This window comes from Rhopalosiphum padi, chromosome 2, assembly GCF_020882245.1.
Source record: "Rhopalosiphum padi isolate XX-2018 chromosome 2, ASM2088224v1, whole genome shotgun sequence".
NCBI lineage: Eukaryota > Metazoa > Arthropoda > Insecta > Hemiptera > Aphididae > Rhopalosiphum > Rhopalosiphum padi.
Window position 1 is genome coordinate 47,948,166 of NC_083598.1, and position 22,148 is coordinate 47,970,313.

The 22,148-nt window shown below is 27.5% G+C and overlaps 1 protein-coding gene across 4 annotated transcripts in view; it reads right to left on the reverse strand.

Moving 5' to 3' along the window:
- The window catches only part of LOC132919193 (FERM and PDZ domain-containing protein 4), a 92,857-nt gene that overhangs the window by 16,378 nt on the left and 54,331 nt on the right, over positions 1–22,148 (reverse strand). For all 4 annotated transcript variants that reach the window (XM_060980573.1, XM_060980575.1, XM_060980574.1 and 1 more), the window contains one exon: positions 14,967–15,110. In XM_060980573.1, coding sequence (XP_060836556.1) covers positions 14,967–15,110 — 144 coding nt within the window. The remainder of the gene's footprint in view (positions 1–14,966; positions 15,111–22,148) is intronic.

A 22,148-nucleotide genomic window follows, 5' to 3' on the forward strand; every position in this document is an offset into this window, starting at 1 on the left:
AAATTCTGGCATCGCGTCTAATTGGCATTAGTCGTTCTCGATTCTATAAGCAATCGACGTAGATATACACGAGAATATGAGATGGGTATTGACGGTATTGTAGGTAGATAGGTAGATAGCAAACGGTCGATAGTCGATTCAACAGATATTAACGAACAACGTTTTGAGAAAATAATATTTAATACCTAGTAAACAGCATAATACACAAGCAGGTACTTCGTGTTTTAATATTTTATATAATTATAATACCCACGATATTATACACGCCGACTCGTCGCGTGATTCTCTAATTATCCGTGAATTGAATGCTCAAACCAAATATATGTACATCCATATATTATGTGTACGTTATAATATCGCACTACATTAGTTTGACGTAACTATATACCAATATATATATACATAAATATTTTGACGTCATACATTATATTATTGATTGTAGGGGTAATTAAATCCGTATCCCGGCATCAGCTGTTATTAACCTACAGGCTACAACTATAATAATATTATAATATAGCTGACGAGCGACCACCTATACTATACATTATAAAATATGATAATCAATAAATTTTATCGAAATTCGGACCGACTTGATACTCGCGCGTATTATAAATTAAGGTCATTTCCGTATTAAATGCAAAATCATGTGAAGTATAATATATTAATACTGTCGGAGAGCTAAAACGTTAGGTCATAGAGGTGATGAACACGGTTCACTTGTATATGCATACGGCACTATTATTAAATACTTGGTAAATATCTATCAAATCAACCGCTTGGCTAGAACACGAATACTGCAATATCCGAATTAGACGACAATGACGATAACGAGTAAATACAGATTTCAGTTTCGTTTACTAATAGTTAGACGACCATGGTGACTGGAATTGAAGAGATAAACGCATTTAATAAATTAAAGAACAATTTCGGCACCCAAAAACCTTTATCAATAATTAACTTCAATATAAAAATTATAATAAACATTTTTTTTTTTTTAACAAAACACCACAATAATTATAACGTAGACCTAAGTCACACAGGTCAAATCATGCATTCAGCTATACCGAATTTGTTAAGTACAGAGCCATATAGGAAAGAATAATATACAAGTTTTGATCAATTTAAGAAACAGAATAATTCCTCCACCGTTCGAAAACATAAGAAATATCAGCCACCGAACAAGATACACAGACCACATAAACAAGATTCAGATCCAGAACTATACAATTTTTAACGTGGTTAACCACGATAACAATCAAAACTAAAACACCACCATCTATATCACTTTAAACTTTCTCGTAAAAGTCTCTCTCAGAACAGAATATAAAGAATACATACATTATACAAAGTTAGTAATTTAATGGTGACGAGCACACTACACAACATAATACGTTATCCTGTGTATACTACAGTTAGAAATAACACTCACCTCTGGTATATGACGGCGACAGCCACGGTGTTTTATAATAATTATTATAAATATATTTTACATGTTTCTGCTCATTTGCCTATTACAAACTTATTTTTATATGATGCTTAGGTATAATATTGATTCCATACTGATTTAGGTTATAGGTTTAGCAATGCGTATCTTTTTTTATGATATATATATTTACATTACTTTTTGTATTAATTCTATACAAATTGCAAAATATATTCGGCTTATAATAATAATAACAATAAAATATTCAAAGTTTAGATGAGCGGAGTAGTGGACCTGCATTTTCCAAGGTACGCCTGTGCCAATCCACTCCGCTCATTTAAACTTTTAAAACTTATATAAGTTATAAGTTGATAACTTTATTAACTACTCGTTCGAATTTTTATAATAATAATTCTCAGAAAAATATAATGCTTCAGAGTAAGAAATTAAAAATGTATGTTCTTATTCAAAAAAAAATAAAAATAAAAAAAATAATAACAACGGTAGAAAGAGGTAAACATTTTTTTTCTTCAGAAATTAGTGTAGTACTGGCTATAAATTATGAAAATAAAATTAATTCAAAAACGATGGTTAATAATTTATGAGATATACGCACTAAGTGTTAATAATGCTAAGAGTATTTCTCTGTATATTGTTCAATACAATATTTATATAATATTATACATACATATTTTGATAAAATATTACTACACATTTTATTTGTGATTGTTAGGTAGGTATGCATATAGCCAAAGAATTTAACTTTTATGCAATTTATCTATCCGGCGTCTAGGCATTTAACTATTGTATCCGCCTACTTCAAGTCTGGCAAATAATAACAATGAAAAATGTTATATTATTTTAAAAATTTAACTATATTTTCTATTAATTATTTATTGCTATTTTACATAAAAAAAAACTGTTTATTTATTAATATGTAAAACATTATCATATATTTATGATTTAAGTTTTAAAACAATAGTATACCTATGGACACGAAATTAAACATATTTCATATATTCACGTGTTTCATATATTAATAAATAATACATAGGTAGTTTTTTTTATATTAAATAGCAATAAATAATTAATAGAAAATATAGTTAAATTTTTAAAATAATACAAAATGTTTCATTTTTATTCGATCGTCCAATCGTCAAGTAAATATATTATTATTTATTATTACTAAGAACGCGTGTACCTACATTGATTTTGTTTCAAACAAAAGTCAACTATGAACCACAGTTACTAGACATATAACATTTGTATTTTAATAGCGTTTCGAACAAATTGTCCGAAACGTTAAATTATACATGTGTAATATACTTTGAGTTAAAGGTAATAATAATATTGAAATTCAACTCGCGCAATAAATCACATGATGATATTATACGAGTTGATATTAATTATTCATTAAATTCATTTTTATTAACATGGATTTGGATTAGAAATATATCGGAATGACATGACAAACATGTTTATCAAGTCGCATATCACAATTTTTGCATGATAAAATGAAGTAATTTTTATTTTATTTATAATTTGAAAAATTAATATTTGTGAATGTTATTTGGATTTAAATAAGATATGATATATTTACGTTTTATAACATGTAGTCTCTAATATTTTTTGTTGGTCGACATATTTTTTTAACTTTTTTACTCAGAGATATATCAAAGAATCCGTAATCGTTTTATCTGTCTTTTATTTTTCGATAATATAATATATTTATATACTACATTTACAATCAATCTGAATTAATTGTATTAATTTTTCCTTAGTAGAAATTGGTTTTAGTTTCGGAAAACTAAAGTAGTAACTTTAGTAATTAATATTATAAAATATAAAAATGATTTAATTTATAATATATTAGTATTGATATATATATATATATACTAATTTGTTGTAAGTCTGCGTGCAATATAAAATGGTTCAAACGCTGAGCTAAATAACCTCGAAAAAATGACTTCAAAGTACTCAATTTCAATTGTATTTCGAGATATTTTTTCTTCAGAGTATTATTATATATATTAAATGTACATAATTCTGGATTAAGCTAATAAAAATGAGTATATACAGCGTGTATAAGAAACGCATTATGTTTTAAATAAAGTTATGCGTAATATTATTTTAATATATTATTTTATAATTATTATTATAGGTAAAAATATGTAAATTAATGCTATTCAACGTTAATTTTTTTTTCATATTTTAAACATGAAGGACCATTTTACAAAAAGGAGTAAACGAGATAAAAATAATAATCTCTAAATTAAATATACCTGTAAAAAACATGGACTAATATTTTACAATTTATACACATTTATAAGTAGTACTTACCTTTTAATGCGAAAACGTACACTTAAATATAATGTATATATTATACAATAGCGAATGAATAAAATATAGACGAAGCGCAAGATATAAAAGGATAACGAAGGCGTATCTCTAATATTAATTATTAATAGCTTTATATTTAAATATATACACATAGGTACATATTATACGTATATTGGATAATTGCTATGATAAAAATCTAACACCACGCTGTGGGACGTGCATACTAAAGTAGTGATTAATACGCTCTACTTCTTTCTCTCTCACACACACTCATACACGCTATAAACCTCAGTACAACACAGACGACAGCAATTAGAAGCAAGTTTCCATTATATCATTGCATAAATGCGATTATTAGTGACTACTGTAGTTGATCAAGACGTTGTAATATAATAATATGTACGTATATATAGTTAATAATTGATAATATGTGCAAACGACACCGATCGTGTAATGGCGTCGAAGATATTAAATACCTACATGGGTTGATGTAGGTGCCTATTACACATAATATCACAACACAATATTATGTTAATTATTTTACCTATTACAGTCATTGGCGATATAAATTTAAAATCTAATTATATCCTGTAGTGCAAGATTTGAAATTTTAGAAGGGTAATATGCTCCTTTGTCAGTCGAAAATGGAAAATGCTTGAATTTCCCTTGAGTAACCGTCAAAATATTGCACTTAACAAATACACTCGCGTTATACCCATACATACGTACTATATACATATATAACTCGAAGAAAAATCGCTTTAAGCTAACATATATATGATACCGCAATACTATAGCATATATTATACATATATAGATAAACTACCAAATAATTCAAAATATCATTTTCTTCAATATTGTTCTCGAACGCAGTGGCAGTATATAGCTACAATAATAATGTTTATAAATTATATTTTGTATATGTGTATCTAACCTATTATATTAAATTCATCAAAGTGCACGTTTAGACGGACTTCATGTATATTATAATATGTATTATTGCCGTCACATCGATTTTTAAATTATTATTTTGAGAACGTAAAAGGCAAATACAATAAAGTAAAAAAAATAAAATAAAATATACCTATTACATATTATTATATAAAATGTGTCTATTAGAGATGGGTTGTATTTTTTTCCAAACAAAAGAAAATTCGTTTTAAAATAAAATATTGTTTTTGTGCAACTGCAGGGAGTGAATACTTAAAGAATTTTTTTCCTGCGTTCAATTTTTTACTTTTCTGCACGCGAGTAACGTGATTGTAGTATTTACTTTTTATTTGTGCAGACTTATATTACACCCACCACTTTTATTCAAATTTCCGGTACTTGCTACAAATAATGCAGAATTTAATGCTGCTTTTGAAAAAAAAAACGTAATAATTCAATAAGCAAGCGAATGTATAACTTTAAAAATTGCAATTAATTTCATTTTTATATATTTATATGGAAAATATTATGTACGACCCAGTTGGCCAGGTCTCAAGTTTGTACAGACGAAATTACTAAATAAGCGACGACAAATCTAAATGGAATAAATACGTATATTTATATATTTTTTTTTTTGAGTATTAGTAGAATATAATTTTCTCAGAATGCATTAACTACGAAAACGACGTTATTAATCTGAGATTTTATGTATTATCGCAGGACTCTTTGTTCGTTTTACAATAAATCGCGTTTGAATGATTCGCCATAGATTTAGGCGTTTAAATAATTATACTATCAGATGTTTGTAAAAAATTACAAAAAAAAAGTTCCATCGCAGTAGGTTTCATTAAATTTCCTCTAGACATAACTCAGAAGTATGCTCTTTAATGTAAAAAGTAAACTTATAAATCCTTTAAGCTTAATCTCCTAGTTGCTGCGTATGGTGTGTACGGTTAACATAAATAACGTAATTTATAAACCAAAGTATTTTATATTATACCAATGACGTTTCCGGAACGATACAAATTGAAGTTATCCGTGATACGTAATATTATAGCTTTTGTTTAGATTATATTATAATTTATAACATAACATACAATAATACGCATATCATATATCATTCAAATGCACTATGTGCAATAAGAGTATTCAATGATAAAACAAAATGACGGCAAGCTAAATTTCGTTATTGAAATTCTGTTTAATGTAAACACAATATTGAGCATTATATATGGACATTTGGTTTATACATATTTATGAGTACCTTCACGCTTCACGGTATATAGTGTTTATTTAGTATAAAAAATTTTCGATACGCACTTCTACTTCTTAAACGTATATATGTATATTATATCAATATACTCGTTTATAAATGTGTGTGTGTATATGCGATCCGTGTACTGGTATCGAATATTTGACATCCGTTCTTTTTATTTTTGTTAAGTGACGTTTTCAATGAAAATAACTGGAATACATGAAGGAGAAAAAGTAACAAGAAAAGTCAGTAAACCAATCACAAAGTAATCATATAATCTTGGAAAATTGTAAAGGGTCATACGACGTCTGTTGTTGATAGTCATAAACAAGTATAGGTACGAAGTTCAAATAAAATCGTTATTAAGGAAATGGTATAGAAATATGGAGTACTACTTATATACTATATTGGCCATTGGGATTTTATACTTTCTTTTTGTCTCAAATGAAACATGTTTTAAAGCCGTTGATCGTATTGAACCGAGAACATTTTTAATAAAATATAATTAATGCGCCACAAAGGTAATAATGTATAAAAATATCTATTTAGGTATATTATTAAATTCAAATTAGTTTTAAGTAGTCATAAGTATATGGTAGAAGACTATGAATGAAAACGAACCTTAATCCTCTTTTCGAATTTTCGCAATTAATTTATTTGTTTGAATAATGTCATTGTAATTGATTAACAGCAGAAATATATTTTCACACCAATAATATACCTATAGGTATATATACTAAATTATTGAACACAGTAAGGTCGTCTTTCATCATTGCCGTACAGTGATGTCGATAATAACTTTAATGATTGCGTTTAATATTTTATGAAAGCAAATTTAATGAGCATAACAATATTAACATCATGTCGGTATCTTTATTGACAGTATATTCTACATCACGTGAATTATATGAAATACACTTTAGTATCGATAATTATAATACTATACTTCATTAAAGATTATTTAGAAACAATGTTAAAGATTTTTAGATGCGTTATTAATAAATAATAATACAATAACTGGTATAGGAGACGAAAAGTAATTACTTATCTCTGAAAGCAAAGTTTACTTTGTTAACCTAGTTTTACTAGTTTAGCGAAAAATTTACGGACCACCACAATGGGGAATAAGAGACGAAAAACGATGATCTAGAAAGATTTTATAATAACAAATCAAATATCTGCAGGTTGTTTTCTAAAAGCAAAACGACAGGAGTGGGCTGGTCACGTTTGACTGGCCGAGATAAGTCTAATATTAAATGTCTTGATCAAAAATCCAACAGAAAAAAAACGACCGATAAGGGGAATAGCCAATAGGTACCTCGCTAGCGGTGTTTAAACAAGGCGAGGAAGGAAATCTTAGGTATAGACGAGTCAATATAAATAGGTATATTACTGGGATAGATGGATAAGTTTAGTGAAAACGCGATAAGGGACACAATGGCTTGTTTAGTACTAATTAATATATATTATTATACAATTGGTTTAATTATCTATTTTCATGCACTATATACGTTAATAATAGGTTAAAGATATAATAAACCTTATTAATAAAAAGTAACTTGAGGTTAGCCAAGATAAAATAAATGTTAAATTCAAACAGTACGTAGCATGTATACAGAATCACTTTGTATAATAATGTAAAAACGTAATCAGACTACAGTATACACAATAGGTACCTTCATTTCTTCGAATATCTATTTATTTTTCTTGATTCTTAAATCCTTTCATGATTTACATTACAATGTTATTCATCGGCGTATATACCTACAATATTATGAGTTTATGACATATTATATCTCATAATATGACATGTATAATGTACAATATGAATTTTCTTGTCATTTAATTAACGACCATATCGCACAAGGTTAATCTACAACCAATTACGGGTCATAAATCAAAAATGAGTCCATACACGTCAACAACTTACTGCCTAGAGAAATTTTCCCGTCGAATATTTTTGTTTTTTGACAAATTATATGTTGAAAAATATATTGTTAAATTCCATGTTTACGATATTTATATCATAAATGCCCCGCAAGAGCGTATTTAAACACAAATATGCATTATGCATACGAAATAATTGGAAAATCTGGTTTAGTTGATTGATTTGTGAGAAAAAATAAAATATATAATTACACGATCAAAGGTCCTATAGAGACCTAGACTATAATATCGTTTATGACACTTTTATACGTTTTAATTTTTACAGGTCTTTCAAGCACTTCATTTAATCGTTTGGTAAAATATGAGTTTAAAATTACCAACAACAGCTGCTGCTGTTAGAAAAGGAATAAATGGAGCAGGCAAACTTAATGATTCACAAAAAGCTTAACGAAGTGGAAATATAATATCTATACTACACGTAATATTTTGTATTTTTATCATATTTTATTCCATCGTTCAGTTATTATTTTCAATAATATACAATAAAATAATGTGCACCCATCGGTGGGGGGGAGGATATAGGGAACTTACCCTTCCCTCCTAAAAAAATAATATAAACTTATAAATTTAATAAATATTACCAAATTACATTATGAAATTTGAAAAAATTTATTATTTTGCCCCTCCCCCTAAATTTTATTTATGGTAGCCGCTATATGTTTTATGTATATTTGTGTCAATCATTAATTAAAAGTAAAGTATCTTAATGATTTTTATACCTCATTCTAATATTTTGTGTTTTAATTATTTTATAACATATTATGAATTAATATTTTAATTTTTGAATATTTCAATTCATAATTCATATAATATGTAGACATACATAATACATGAATAGTAAAGGCAATGTATGTACTTTAATTTGTTTAATATTATAATATTATAATTGAAATATCACTATGAACAGTAAGTTACAAATGAGTGTCTTTCTGAAATATTTTCATCTATTGTGTATAATACATTAAAATAAATATATATGTAATATCGTATAACATATAATGGATGTTTATTTTTGGACAGTTGTATAAAAAAAATTATACATTGTATCAACAATAGGTATTTCTATATTTCGTTTATAAAATTGAATTTTCGTATATTATCAAAAAAAAAAAAAAAACATTTTATAGGTAAACTAACCCGAGCGTAGCCTGTTAAATCAGCTAGTTTATTATATAACTTATTTTAAAGTATTATTATTTTGTTTGCATTTGATGCAATTGATCAAAGTTGGGAAATTATCTTGAGTTATTAAAGTTATGTCAACGTTAATAAAAATATTGAGTAATAACTTAATAAAATTATCAATTATAATATAATTAAATCTTAAAGTTTAAAGTTAATAATATGGAAAAAATATGAACTCTAAATAGTTAAAATAAAGTATTTTTTTTTTAAATTATAATTTATTACCCACAGCACATATTAATATATTGCATTAGTCATTGCTCCAATGTAAAATTTTTAAAATAAGTAACTAATTTGAATTAATTCATACTATTATTTGTTTTTACTGAACATTGTAATGGTTTAGGCAATTATAAGTTTGCGTCTACTAAATTATTGAATTAAGTAAATATTTTATTTGTATAATTTTGTTTAAAATTGTTATGTACGGCGTGAACAATTAAAAGAATATATAATTAATTTTAAATTTTAGCAACGTTTATCGATTTGTATAAAAATGTTTTTTAATTTGATGCAATGACGTAAATATAGATAATATATTTATCAAATTAATTGAAAAAACTAAATAATCACAGTGGACATTAATCTAATAAGTTATAAAGTTCATTAATGAACTGACTTGTTAGTTAAGTTTAAAAGCTTAAAAAGCCTCTAAAAATTATTTCCTCTCCGTTTATACTTTTATACACAATAAGTAAAAGGTAAATTTTATATTTTATCCCCCCCCCCAAAAAAAAAAAAAATCAACACAAAGCTAGTTGGTATGAAACGCATTATCTAAGGACTAAGGCACTTGATAGTATTTTTATTTTCACTAGTAGACTCATATTGCAAGAGAAATTGTACTGCTATGGTCTTGAGTATCTTCGTGCAACTTAGATGTGCAGAAAATCATACAGATTAAAATTTTTATACAGACATACAATTTTAGACTCCGAGTACTATAATAGCGGAACTAGGAAATCGTTAGGGAATTACTATAGATTAAAACAAAACGGAGCGTCGAGATAGAAATAGAGTTAATGATTAAAAGATATTGCGAAGGCAATGACTGAAACTCATTGTACGGTAAATAATAATATATTACTAATATAATTATTATTTAAGTTAATGAATATAGTTGTAATATTATTTTTAATTTTAACGTGTCGCAAGAACTCTCAAGAGTTCAAAACGTTTGTGTTAATAACAGATGTATATTTGTCAGTAGGTACTTTTTTTTAAATCAAAATTAATGCATAATGGCACTACATTTTTCATTTTATTTAACAGATTGTTTTTTGTTGTTCTTGTTTCGAGCGTTACTCGAGACATTATGTCAAGTGTCTTGTACAAAAAAAAAACGTAAATTCTAATACGACGAGTGTGGTTTTGTATATTTAACAAGGTAGAACAGTGTAGACGCGCCACGAATGTATTCGAAATCGAAATTCTTGTGGAAACTAAAGTCATTACTCTCCAGTGAGAAAATGTCGATGTATACACATATATAATATAATATATACATACAAATACATTTATTATATAGGTATAGGCGGTAACGCGCGTTGAGATATATGTGCGTTGTAGATAAAGCCGAACAAATGTATTCGGAACCTTTGAGACTTTTACAAACCATTACCGTGTACCGACGTTCTTCCATTTGAAAAATATAAATTATTTACGTTTAACGTGAACAATAATATTCTCCGATGCGCGTATATACACGATGACATACACCGGATACGTGTGTTTTAACCATGAATATACCTGTATATATGTATATATTATAATAGTGCACGCCGGACAACAAAATAACGTATGCATAAAAGACCTCATTCGCCCAGCGTGGAGTAGGTATAACTACCTAAATACGTCGCGGACGCGAATTTGAATGCGTCGGCGGTCGTGGCGGGCCGCGGTTGGGCGAAGGGTTGCAAATGCATCGCCCCCCCCCCCCCGCAGCACAGCAGATTGCGTCGACGAAATTTTTTTATTATTCGAAATTAATATTTATATTTGACTCGCGCCTAAACACATCAATAACGAATGAAAACGACCAATTGATTATTTCACACACACACACACACAGCACAATATGTCCGCCAGTAGTTTTAGTGTTTAGGTTTAATCGAAAACGATTTACAACAGCCCCCCGCCCATTAAATGTTAATGCGTAATGTAATTTAGATATGTGCGCCCGAAATTATTTATACGTCGCTTACTTATCACGGTAGATTATAATATCGTAATACAGTAGGTAATGTAATAATTATTATATGGTTTGCGTATTTACGAGAGCCCGTCGGCCGCCCGCAATCACTCCGCCCTGACCACCCTGCAGTGGAAATCCCATAAAATATACACGAGAATATTTTTCAAATATTGTTTGCACAGTATATTATAACATCTCTGAGCGCACAATATAATGTACACCGTATACAGCACTACTACAGTAATAACCGTCGGTGCTATACAATATACGTTTATTGTTATTTGTATTATGCAAAAATCGCACAATCTGCATTACTTTACTTAGGATATTATTATACGCTTACACAAGGCAGGTATATTACCTCGCTGAAAATGTCCGTATAAAATATCTACGTTTTAAATTTAATTAGACTATAATTCTATATTAATAGGTACTTTACATGCGTTTTGCTTATTTAATTTATTATTATAGAGTTTTATTGAAATTAAAATTAAAGTGAAGCACGTATAAAAATATGACAACCAATACATAACGTATACCGCGTAAGACATAATAGTTTTCAAATTTTGAACGAATCCTATTTTGATTTTATAATCATACCTGGTTATATAATATATTCTGTTACCTATATTATATTTAGGTAACAGCAGTTCTAATTAAGTATTTATTTCACTTAAGTAAATTAAATAAGTTGAATATAAACTCGTTTATGTGAATTTCAAAGTTAAATAAACATTGTATATTGTTTATTAATGACTTTCACGTTTAATAAAATGTTATTCTGTAGGTACATCAAGTCAATAATTTTGTTATTTGCAGAAAATGTGTACGTATGCTTGTCTGTTTTACTTTATACATTTTTAAACAGCAATTACACGTTTTGGAATGTGTCTGACTGTCCGAGACATAAGTGTATGAATAATACAATTTAGGTGCTTATATAAAATATATATAAGACAATAAACCCAAAATCTTGTTTTATGGAATTTGTACACACTCCGTCATCCTATTTTTGAAGTTTTTTTTCGGTTTTTATAAGACTATTCGAAGATAGTATAGAAAATGTATACATAATATTTATTTATTATACTTTTTCAGTTTAATCCGTCCATTACACGCCTTAATGTATAAGAGATTTGAAGACATAACATTAATATAAAGGACACATCGTGGAATGGAACGCACTCAAATCCTTTTGTTTCGAGTCTTATATACGTTTCCATGAAAATGATAACAATAATAATAACAATAAGAGAGAGAGGTCTTTGCTGCACAGTATGTACTATATGTATGGCATTTTTGTGCAGACCGTCTCTATAAAATTTTATTACATCGACGAACGACTATGTACCTTTACACGAAATCAATCGTAACACGATATCATCTGTAATCTGTTCCATTCGTTCGGGGCGCCTACTAATACGATTACTCTACACGACTACACGAGAATACAATATATAATATACCTGGTTATATATGTGACTATAATATTATAGGTATGTTTCGCGATTTTAGCGTGATTTTTCGACCGAGATTTCGGAGCAGCATACAATAATAATAAATAATGATAATATTAATTATAATATTGATACCCTATCCCTTTTATACTCCTCCACTCACGCTGCACCATTATAATAACCGCGTCGAAGTAGATTAATTTGGCGTTTACACACTATATTCATGCTCTTCAATTATTTTCGGTACAATGTAAATAATAATTGTTTGTTATAATCCTATACATATTATGACCGTTTTATTCACTTGCGACTATATATGGTGACCCCTCGGGACGACTAGCGATGTGCGATCGCATGCATGTATATTATTATATTATTACATTTTGTGTATATACATACGAGAGAAAGAGAAATAGAGAGTGAGGGAGAGAGAGAGAGAGAGAGAGCGAGAGTGTGGACGAATGTGTGGCAGATAATCGGGTATAGTATGTGTAAGCACGGAACGACGCCGCGGAAAGCAAAAATATAAATCGGTCTTCGGGGATACTGTCAGAGGAGACGACTAGCGTGCTTCTTTCGCCAAAAACGTCTGCAGCGTCGAGATAATGAAAGTAGGTAGGTAGACAGGTAGTAAGGTAGGTCGAAATATAATAATACACTCGTGTATTATAGACATTTGTGCGTGCGTGTGAGTATAAGTTATAGAGGGGGTGATGACGGCTGTCGTAGTGGAGTGTGGGGTGACAAATCGAGTCGAGAGGAAAACCCGAGAAAAACGCGGAGACACGCGACCTTTATGGAAAAATTATGTTCTGCTTTCGATATGATAAAAATAAAAATAAATAAACCATATAGGTACTTGACGTCCGTTTAAGACGTGATGTGATGGAACCCGATCCGTATATTATATTATATACGCTCATCCGTCGTATATATAAATCGCTATTTAGACCTCATTCTTTATTTTTATATATTTTTTTTTGTTAAGTCAATTATATACATATACATACATATATATATATACACGCGAGCGAGCATGTGGTAAATGCAAGGTACGGACGGTAAACGACAATATTCGTGATTGTATTATGGAGTGAAATGTCCATAAAAAACATGTGTATTGTAGGCCAAGCTATATACATCTCACACATACGATGGAACTGACGGAACTGTATTTATATTTTATACTACACACACACACACAAGAATGCACGATATAACGACACTATACGCGTACCTTATAGGTATTTTGTCGTTGTTGGAAACAGTCGGATGGATTATTTGGTATATAAAACTCGTGTGCATACGTACCGAACGCATAAATATGTTGTATGTCGCGTAGGATGAGGTAAATATAATGCATACGACTATACGAGAGGACTAGAAAACGCATTAGGACCGAGATGACTGGTTATTTGTACGCGAAGGGCGAGTGAGGAAAATCGTGTGCCGGCGGGAAATCCGAAGATGAATCGTCTCGTCGCCGAGACCGTTTCGAGTAAAAAAAAAAAAAGCCCAGGGAACTAATTCTGCCGTGTAGTAAGGTGCCGAGTTTATCTCGTCACTGTAATGGATGTGTGAAATTTGAATTCAACGATAAACAATTGTATACGAAACAACGGTCTAAAACTATGGGGGCGGATGGGTTTACATCTATTCCTAAGGATAGTTTATATTATTATTAGTGTTTTATTGATTCGGTACGCTGAACCAATTGTTGGCATACTATCGATTATAACTTAAAAGTTAATAAACAACTTTGTCCATAGAATGGTGTGAATAAGGATAAAATATCTTGAAACTAGGTTTACTAAATATTTGGACATACCTATCAATGTATATAGAAAATTGTAATAATATAGAAGGAATAGTGGAAACTGGAATGTTTCAACTGTTTCAAGTAACTACGATTGGATAATAACAAATATCTAAAATAGTTTGAGAATAAATCGCTATTATTATAGGTAACTAATTTTATAATAAGTCGAACACAAAAATCGCTTACCTATAAATACACTTGAAGATTTATAATATTTTTACAGAATATATCATTATAAATATTTGACGTAAATGTCATAATTAATAATACATTCAAAATAATAATTATAAAAATAAAGATAATTTTAATACATAAAAATTTATTCTTGTTCAACGTTTAGTATATAATAGTGCGTATACCTACGATATTCATTTATCAATTATCTAACAATAATAATATAATATAAATTGATTTACCTGACTATAACGGGTTTTTCACTGCCAGCTACGAATCCAAACCCTAGTTCGGAATGTCTTTTTAAAGTAACCAGTCTAGGTTTTGGACTCTCCTCCACCAAATCATTTCTGGGATCTTCGTAACTGGTGGTTTTTGTGATATGGCTAATAAATAAAAAAAAAAAGGAATTTATTAGTACAATTGTAAAAGTCCATAATATTATGTTATTATATTTTAGTCTTATGGATAAAAAATTGATAAAATGGTAAGCTACAAAGGTCAAGGTATCTAATGAATTAATCGATAATAATTATAAACACAGTTAAAATGTATTAATATTACATATTATATTATGTACAAATTTACATTCGTTTGAGGTATTAATATAAAACTATAACGCTCACGTCAGATATTTTAGATTCATATTTGATTTTGCATATTGCAGTTCTAAAGATACAACACATCAACATAACTGCTAGTCATAAATAATAATTCTAATATATATTAATGAGCTATTAATGAAAGATAAATATTTTTCATTTATATTTAAATTTCAAACGTAGCTTTTTTTATTATAAAAAATGATAAGTACCAAAAGAAAAAATTACAACTTTATAGTTTTAATGACTTTTTAGTTGTTGTAGAATATTAGACTTCAATAAAAACTAAGAAAAAAACACCGATTTTAAAATAAAAAATGCATTTTAATATCAATGGTAAAAATAAGTGAAATGGAAAATAATAATATTTAATTTCAAAATCATACATAAATAATATTACAATTTAACTATTTAGATTGGTTTTGGATAACTTAACTAAATCAGTTAAAACTAAATAGGTTTATAATTTAAGTAAAATTTAATTTGGAGTGAAGGAATAAATTTAAAAATATATACATGTAAATTCAAGTATCATAAAAGTTTTAAATGAACATCGAGGAAAAATAAAATTACTATTCATATAAACATTTTAACAGTTTTCTAAGCAAATATAATAATATTATACAAGCGAGATTATACACGTATTATAACGTGCTACTATCCCATATTTTTCATAGTCGTCAATATTAATATATTAACTGTTATAGTATTCCTAAATATATTAATACAATAATATTGTACAAGAAATTGCCAAAATTCCTTAAAAGCATTGCGGAAATTATTGTTGCAATAATATTTTGGAGAAAAATCTGTCGGAGAAAAGAATGATTTAATATGTTTTACTTAAATTTATTTGACGATATGAGCGACGAATATATAGTTCAAGAATAGTACAGAAAAATATCAAAAAATGAAAAAGAATGATAGCTATGTACAAATCATTTTGCAAAAGTGTTAGCTGGGCTTGGGAGTGCACAATAATGGAATCAAGATTTTTGTGTAAAAGTCTCTAAGAAAAATGTACCCGATTTTTCTTAAACATTTTCCACACATTTTGAGCATTATTTCAAATATTACGAAAGTCGCAAGCACTTTATTTTGTAACTCTTTGAATGTCTATAACGTCATACAACTATTGCAGTGCAAGCGCGTTACACTGCTACACTATCTGTAAAAGATAAATGGTTTTATTGTTTTATTTTATTAAGATATTATTGCGTTACTTGTAAATTAATGAATTTATTAGTTGTAAGTGTCATGACTTATGAACAATTTTTCGTCTTGAAGTAGTTTTTTATTTAAAATTTAAAATTACATTATAATATAATATGATATTTTTTTGAGCATATTTTATAATACGTCGTTTTGATATTATACTGTTAAAGTAATTTATTTTACTATATTAGTATGACGATAGGTTTATTTAGTTTTACTTTTAATATCGTACTGTTATAATAATATATATTTATGCCATATTATATTATTTGTTTTTAACTTTGAGTCAATATCGCATTACCGTATAACAATGTGAACAGGTTCATATAGTATAAATAGGTATCTAAGTGCCAAAGTATCAAGTATCAACTAAATAAGATTTTCTACTAATAATCAACACCAAAGTTGAAAATAAAAGCATTCTTACTGCCCCAAAAGGCGATGACAGACAGAAAAATAAACACATTGTAAAATCAATACATTCGCCGTTTTTCTCAGAATCTAAAATGTTTTTTACAATTATTCTTTGAAAAACTTTGTACAACTATAGATCGGTTTATTTAGTTTTAAAACCTCAAATTCAAAATCTAAACTATACTTCAAGAGATGAGGTGAATAATAAGTAGGAATACCCTTATCCAAACTAGAAAAACTTTCCGAATCAAAACGCCTTAATAATATTAAAACCAAACTATGATTATAATGTAATAACTAACAATATGATATTAAAATATGAATATACAATTATGTAAAAACTATTATGTATATTAGTTGAGTATCTCAATAAAGTATATTTAGAATATTTAATTAATTCAGAGTAATTCTTTTTCTAGTAATATTTTTATTTATTTTTTTTAAAAACGAATAAAATATATCCCAGTAAACATAACATTATTCAATAATTCCCGTCTATAATGCAGCGTATAGAAATTAATCCAATAACGGTTAAATAATGAAGCGCGATGAAACCCAGTCAACCTAACCAACTAACCCATATATATTATATATATATACTGTATGCCTAGCTGATATAGGCGTGTACTATAGAACTTATAAGTATAAAGTAGATATATCTATTCTGAATTTAATGATTCCACGCAACGAGACTTGAAACGAAGTGAATTCGATTTGGTAATTATTTTTTTTTTGACACATTCATCTTGGTACATACATTTACAATGGTGTCTTAGCATCTATTCAGCGTCTATAATATTCTTAATCCACAGCTGTCTACACTCTACACAATAATAAATTATGTCCAAATAACAATAATAATAGTGTTGTATGGGATACCTTATACATTCGTGGGTATTCTCAATTCAGGTCGTATACATCTCATTCCAATACTGAAAACGTGAAGGTACTAACTAGGTGCTTAGGTATACGTATTATATTATTATTTTAAATTTTAATGCAAGTGTCGAATTCTTATTTGCTCATAATATTGTACGAATCGTGAACATTGGTCGTAGACGTGTACCTCATGTAGAATCCGTTTTATAGTGCTACTATAATATTTTAAACCAAAAAATTAAAATACAACGGATGATTTTAAATTATTTGAATATTTCTAATAACATTCTCGATATCAATATGACAATATTAATATTTGATACAATGGCCCTATATATACCTAAATTTTGTTATTTATTTACCTTTCATTATTAAACTACACAATGTGTGTAATTCGAGTTTTCCAGATTTATCTTTATCTCATATATTTAATAAACAATATAGTAAAGTTATACTGTAGTAGTTTTAAATCATTGAAACACTATAATATATTAAATACGCGCATTAAACGTTTAAACTGCTATTCTCAGCACAAACGTTTGATTGTATATTCCAATCTTATGGCTTGTGACGATGTAAATACTAACAAGTCAATAACAAAACCATTGTATTATCGAATAATTGGTAAGTTGTTCAACAATTATAATTTGTAGTTTCATTCGTTTATGTACGAAAATTCTCGATCCTTTGTCGTTCATTAAACTACAATAACTATTAACTAAACTAATTTCCGTAGAAAACATGTTTCATGTGTCGCTTTTACTGTAAACAGTATATGGTTAAACATCATAAACTAATGATATCAATAATAGAATGTTGTAAATAATAATAATATATTATAAATAAGTAGTTATACTATAACTAATTCCTACCTATAATAAAATCGATTTATATTGATATTGTACATATGTATATTTTATATAAATATATTTAATTAAAAACTTTAATTGAATTTATTATTTATTTACCTACATTTATTATAAGTCATTCGATTGGTGAATTTTTTGTTACAAACCGAAGTTTTAAGTCAACATAATAATATATTATAATAAAGAAAATTATGTATTCAGTCAATTTAAAATTACCTATTTACAACATTATGTATAGGTATTTAAAAATCATTTTTTAAGTTTAGCCCTTTTAAATTAATATTATGTTAAATATAATTATTGTTAACCATAGTTAATTCTGTAATATTATGTAGGTAATAGAGTTTTCTTATCGGCTTTTATGTAAAATAATTATATATATTAATGAAAAATTTATATATAGGTGATATAAAAAACATTTATAACATTCAAGTTGATATAACCAGCATGCTCATTTCCATTTTTTTTATTTTAAAGGTATCTACATATTATATATATTATGTATTATTTTTGTAATTTTTAAATATACTCTAGTGTTTAGATTTAGACTTTCAAATACTTGGATATATTTTGCATTCTAAGAAATGTTTTGTGTTGATATAAACTTATTTTTTTCAAATGAGAAATCTTTTTTTACTTTAAGTTTTTAATTGATATTATTTAATTTTAATGACTGATATATTATGTAAAATATAAATTTAAATTTGAACGAATATATTTTGAATTATCAAACTTTATGTATGAAGGATATTGGTATATATGGTGATAAGTTTAAAGCCTTAAAGGTGTGCTGGCTATACGATAATTTTAAAACTATACAATTAATATTAATATATTAGGATTTTATGTTTGCGAAAATTGTCTGAGCACAACGACAGTCGCATTCGTTAATAGTTAAATAGTATTAATTTTTATTTTACTATTACTGTTAATAAAAATAAAAATTATTTAGTTTATATTCGTCTCATAAACGTTTTTATACATATCATTTATGTTATTTTTATATCATTGTTTAGGTGCATTGTATATATTTTGGTACAATACTGTAGTTATAAAAAATTAAAAACTTAGATATTAAGTATACATATTAGTAAATTACATACGTACTTGTAACTTGTATACTATATTATGCTTTTTTGACTGGCAAGAAAGGATGATTTAAGGAATTAAATCTATTTACACAAAACAGTTTTTAATCGATTGGAGTGCTTGATCGTATTAACTAGAAAACGGCAATGAAATCTTTTCCATTAAACAAATATATTATATACGTATATAAAAGGTACTTTTAAACATACAGTGATATGTTTTTACACGACTTATTTTGAAGATTAGTCGAAAAAAAGAAACATAGTTACTACCTACAAGTAATGAAACCGTTTATAACTAAACGTATGATTTGAAGTTTTATTTAATAGAAAACTAGGTCGAAAGGAAATCGCATTTGATTTCCACGAACCATACACAAGGAATATTGTTAAGAAAAAGAGAGATACTTTTACCAACCAAAACTCGTTTACTGGCGATCGGCTGTGTAAAACTTTCAGGTTCTTAAAGTTAACCACGCTTTGTCGAATTTAGCTTGAAAAAGTATACAAGGTCTCCATTTCTCAAAGTTCAAAATTTTCAAAATGTAAGTTTCTTTTATATTTCAGATTGGCTGAAGATAATATTTTAAAATTATATTTGTAAAAAAAAAGCTTCAATAGATTATTAATAAAAATAAATTGTTATTATTTAAATTGATACATTTGAAAGATTCCGGTTGAAGCGTTATATTTACGCGTCAAACTTTTCACAAAAAAATAAAATAAAATAAAGTCTTTCCGTAAAGTTTTTCTTATTTTATATTACTTAAGTTAAAAGCACAGTACAATGAGTATTTATACTCTTGGAAATCTTTTTGTATTACGGCATAAAGTTTTATAATTAAAAATGTAAAACATAACTATATTTTCTACTATACATATACCGGTGATGCTAAGTATTTATATTTATTATTATGATATTATAGAATCTAAGTAATAAGTCTAATTGTTTTGTTACAAAGTTTAAATAACAATAATAATATTTAAAATATAATATACACATACATACGAGTATATATATATGTACATTTATAGTTTATAAATTCGCGGTTGATGTTTAAATGTACGATTTAAATTATGACTGGATGAATAACAATCTCTTTTACACTGCAAATGTATGTAAAACTATAAAAATTCGTTTTAAAGCGCCTTTCAAAATATTATACATATTATAACATACCATTTGAATTGTGCTGTAAAAATATACGCACACAATACACCGCAGCGGTAACGCGTGTACGCGTGGTACACTCAGCATAATATTAGGTATGTACCTACCTACTGTCGGCGGACGACCCAGTTTTTGTTAATACAATTATAACCGTTGTATTATATACGAATACACATCATAAGAACATTGTATGGATACCATTGTAAATATTTAACGAACAAAAACCAAAACAGTTGAAATCCCGACGGTGGTAACCGATGCGTGGGTAGCTCACGAACGAGAGATACAATTATTTGTCGGATCACCATTGTTTTTTTTTTTTTTTTTCATTTAAATATACTTAAAAGCCGGTTCCCCAATTCATATATACTACGTTCGCGTATATGCGACAATAATGTATTAATAATGAAAATTGCGCCTCTCCATATACATACGATGGCATAATAATTATATTATTAATATTTGTATTAACACACATCATAATATTATTATATATATGTATCAACGGACTTCCGCAGTTTCGTGTACATTATTATCCTTGTATTTTGACTTTTATCTGTTTTTTTCCGACTGAGTTTGTGACCTGCGCACTTATTTTAATATATGTATCGTAATGTTGTCAATATGGTCAACATGTAATCATTAACACCTCTGAATAGTATGTATTATGGTATTTTCTGCTTATTGATACGTTATCTTGCGAGTTTTATGTCATTAATAAAATTTAAATGTTCAATATACGGTAATTAAAACATAAATAATACTTAATCCCCAAATGAAAATGGTTTGTGACAATTTATAAATAGTATATTATAGTGATCAAATTTACTTGTCGTAGAAAATTAATTAATTAATTAATTGGAAATTATAATTAATAAATTAATAGGAAATTTAACCCGATCCGAAACTTCATAATATTATGCGAGTAAACATTAAATGTGGTCGAATAGTACCTACAGTACAATAAATACAATACCTATCATGGTAAAATGCATTATCTGCATATCTTAATTCGTGGTACCTGTATAATGCTATTACTATAGCAGTGCAAGTGCAGTGGAACATCAATAACTCAAATACTTTGAAAAGTCGAAATGAATTATTATTCCCTCCAGAAAACGTCGATGAATCGAAAAATAAATCATATGCTGGGAGATTCTTTTAACAGTAAACACTCATATTATTA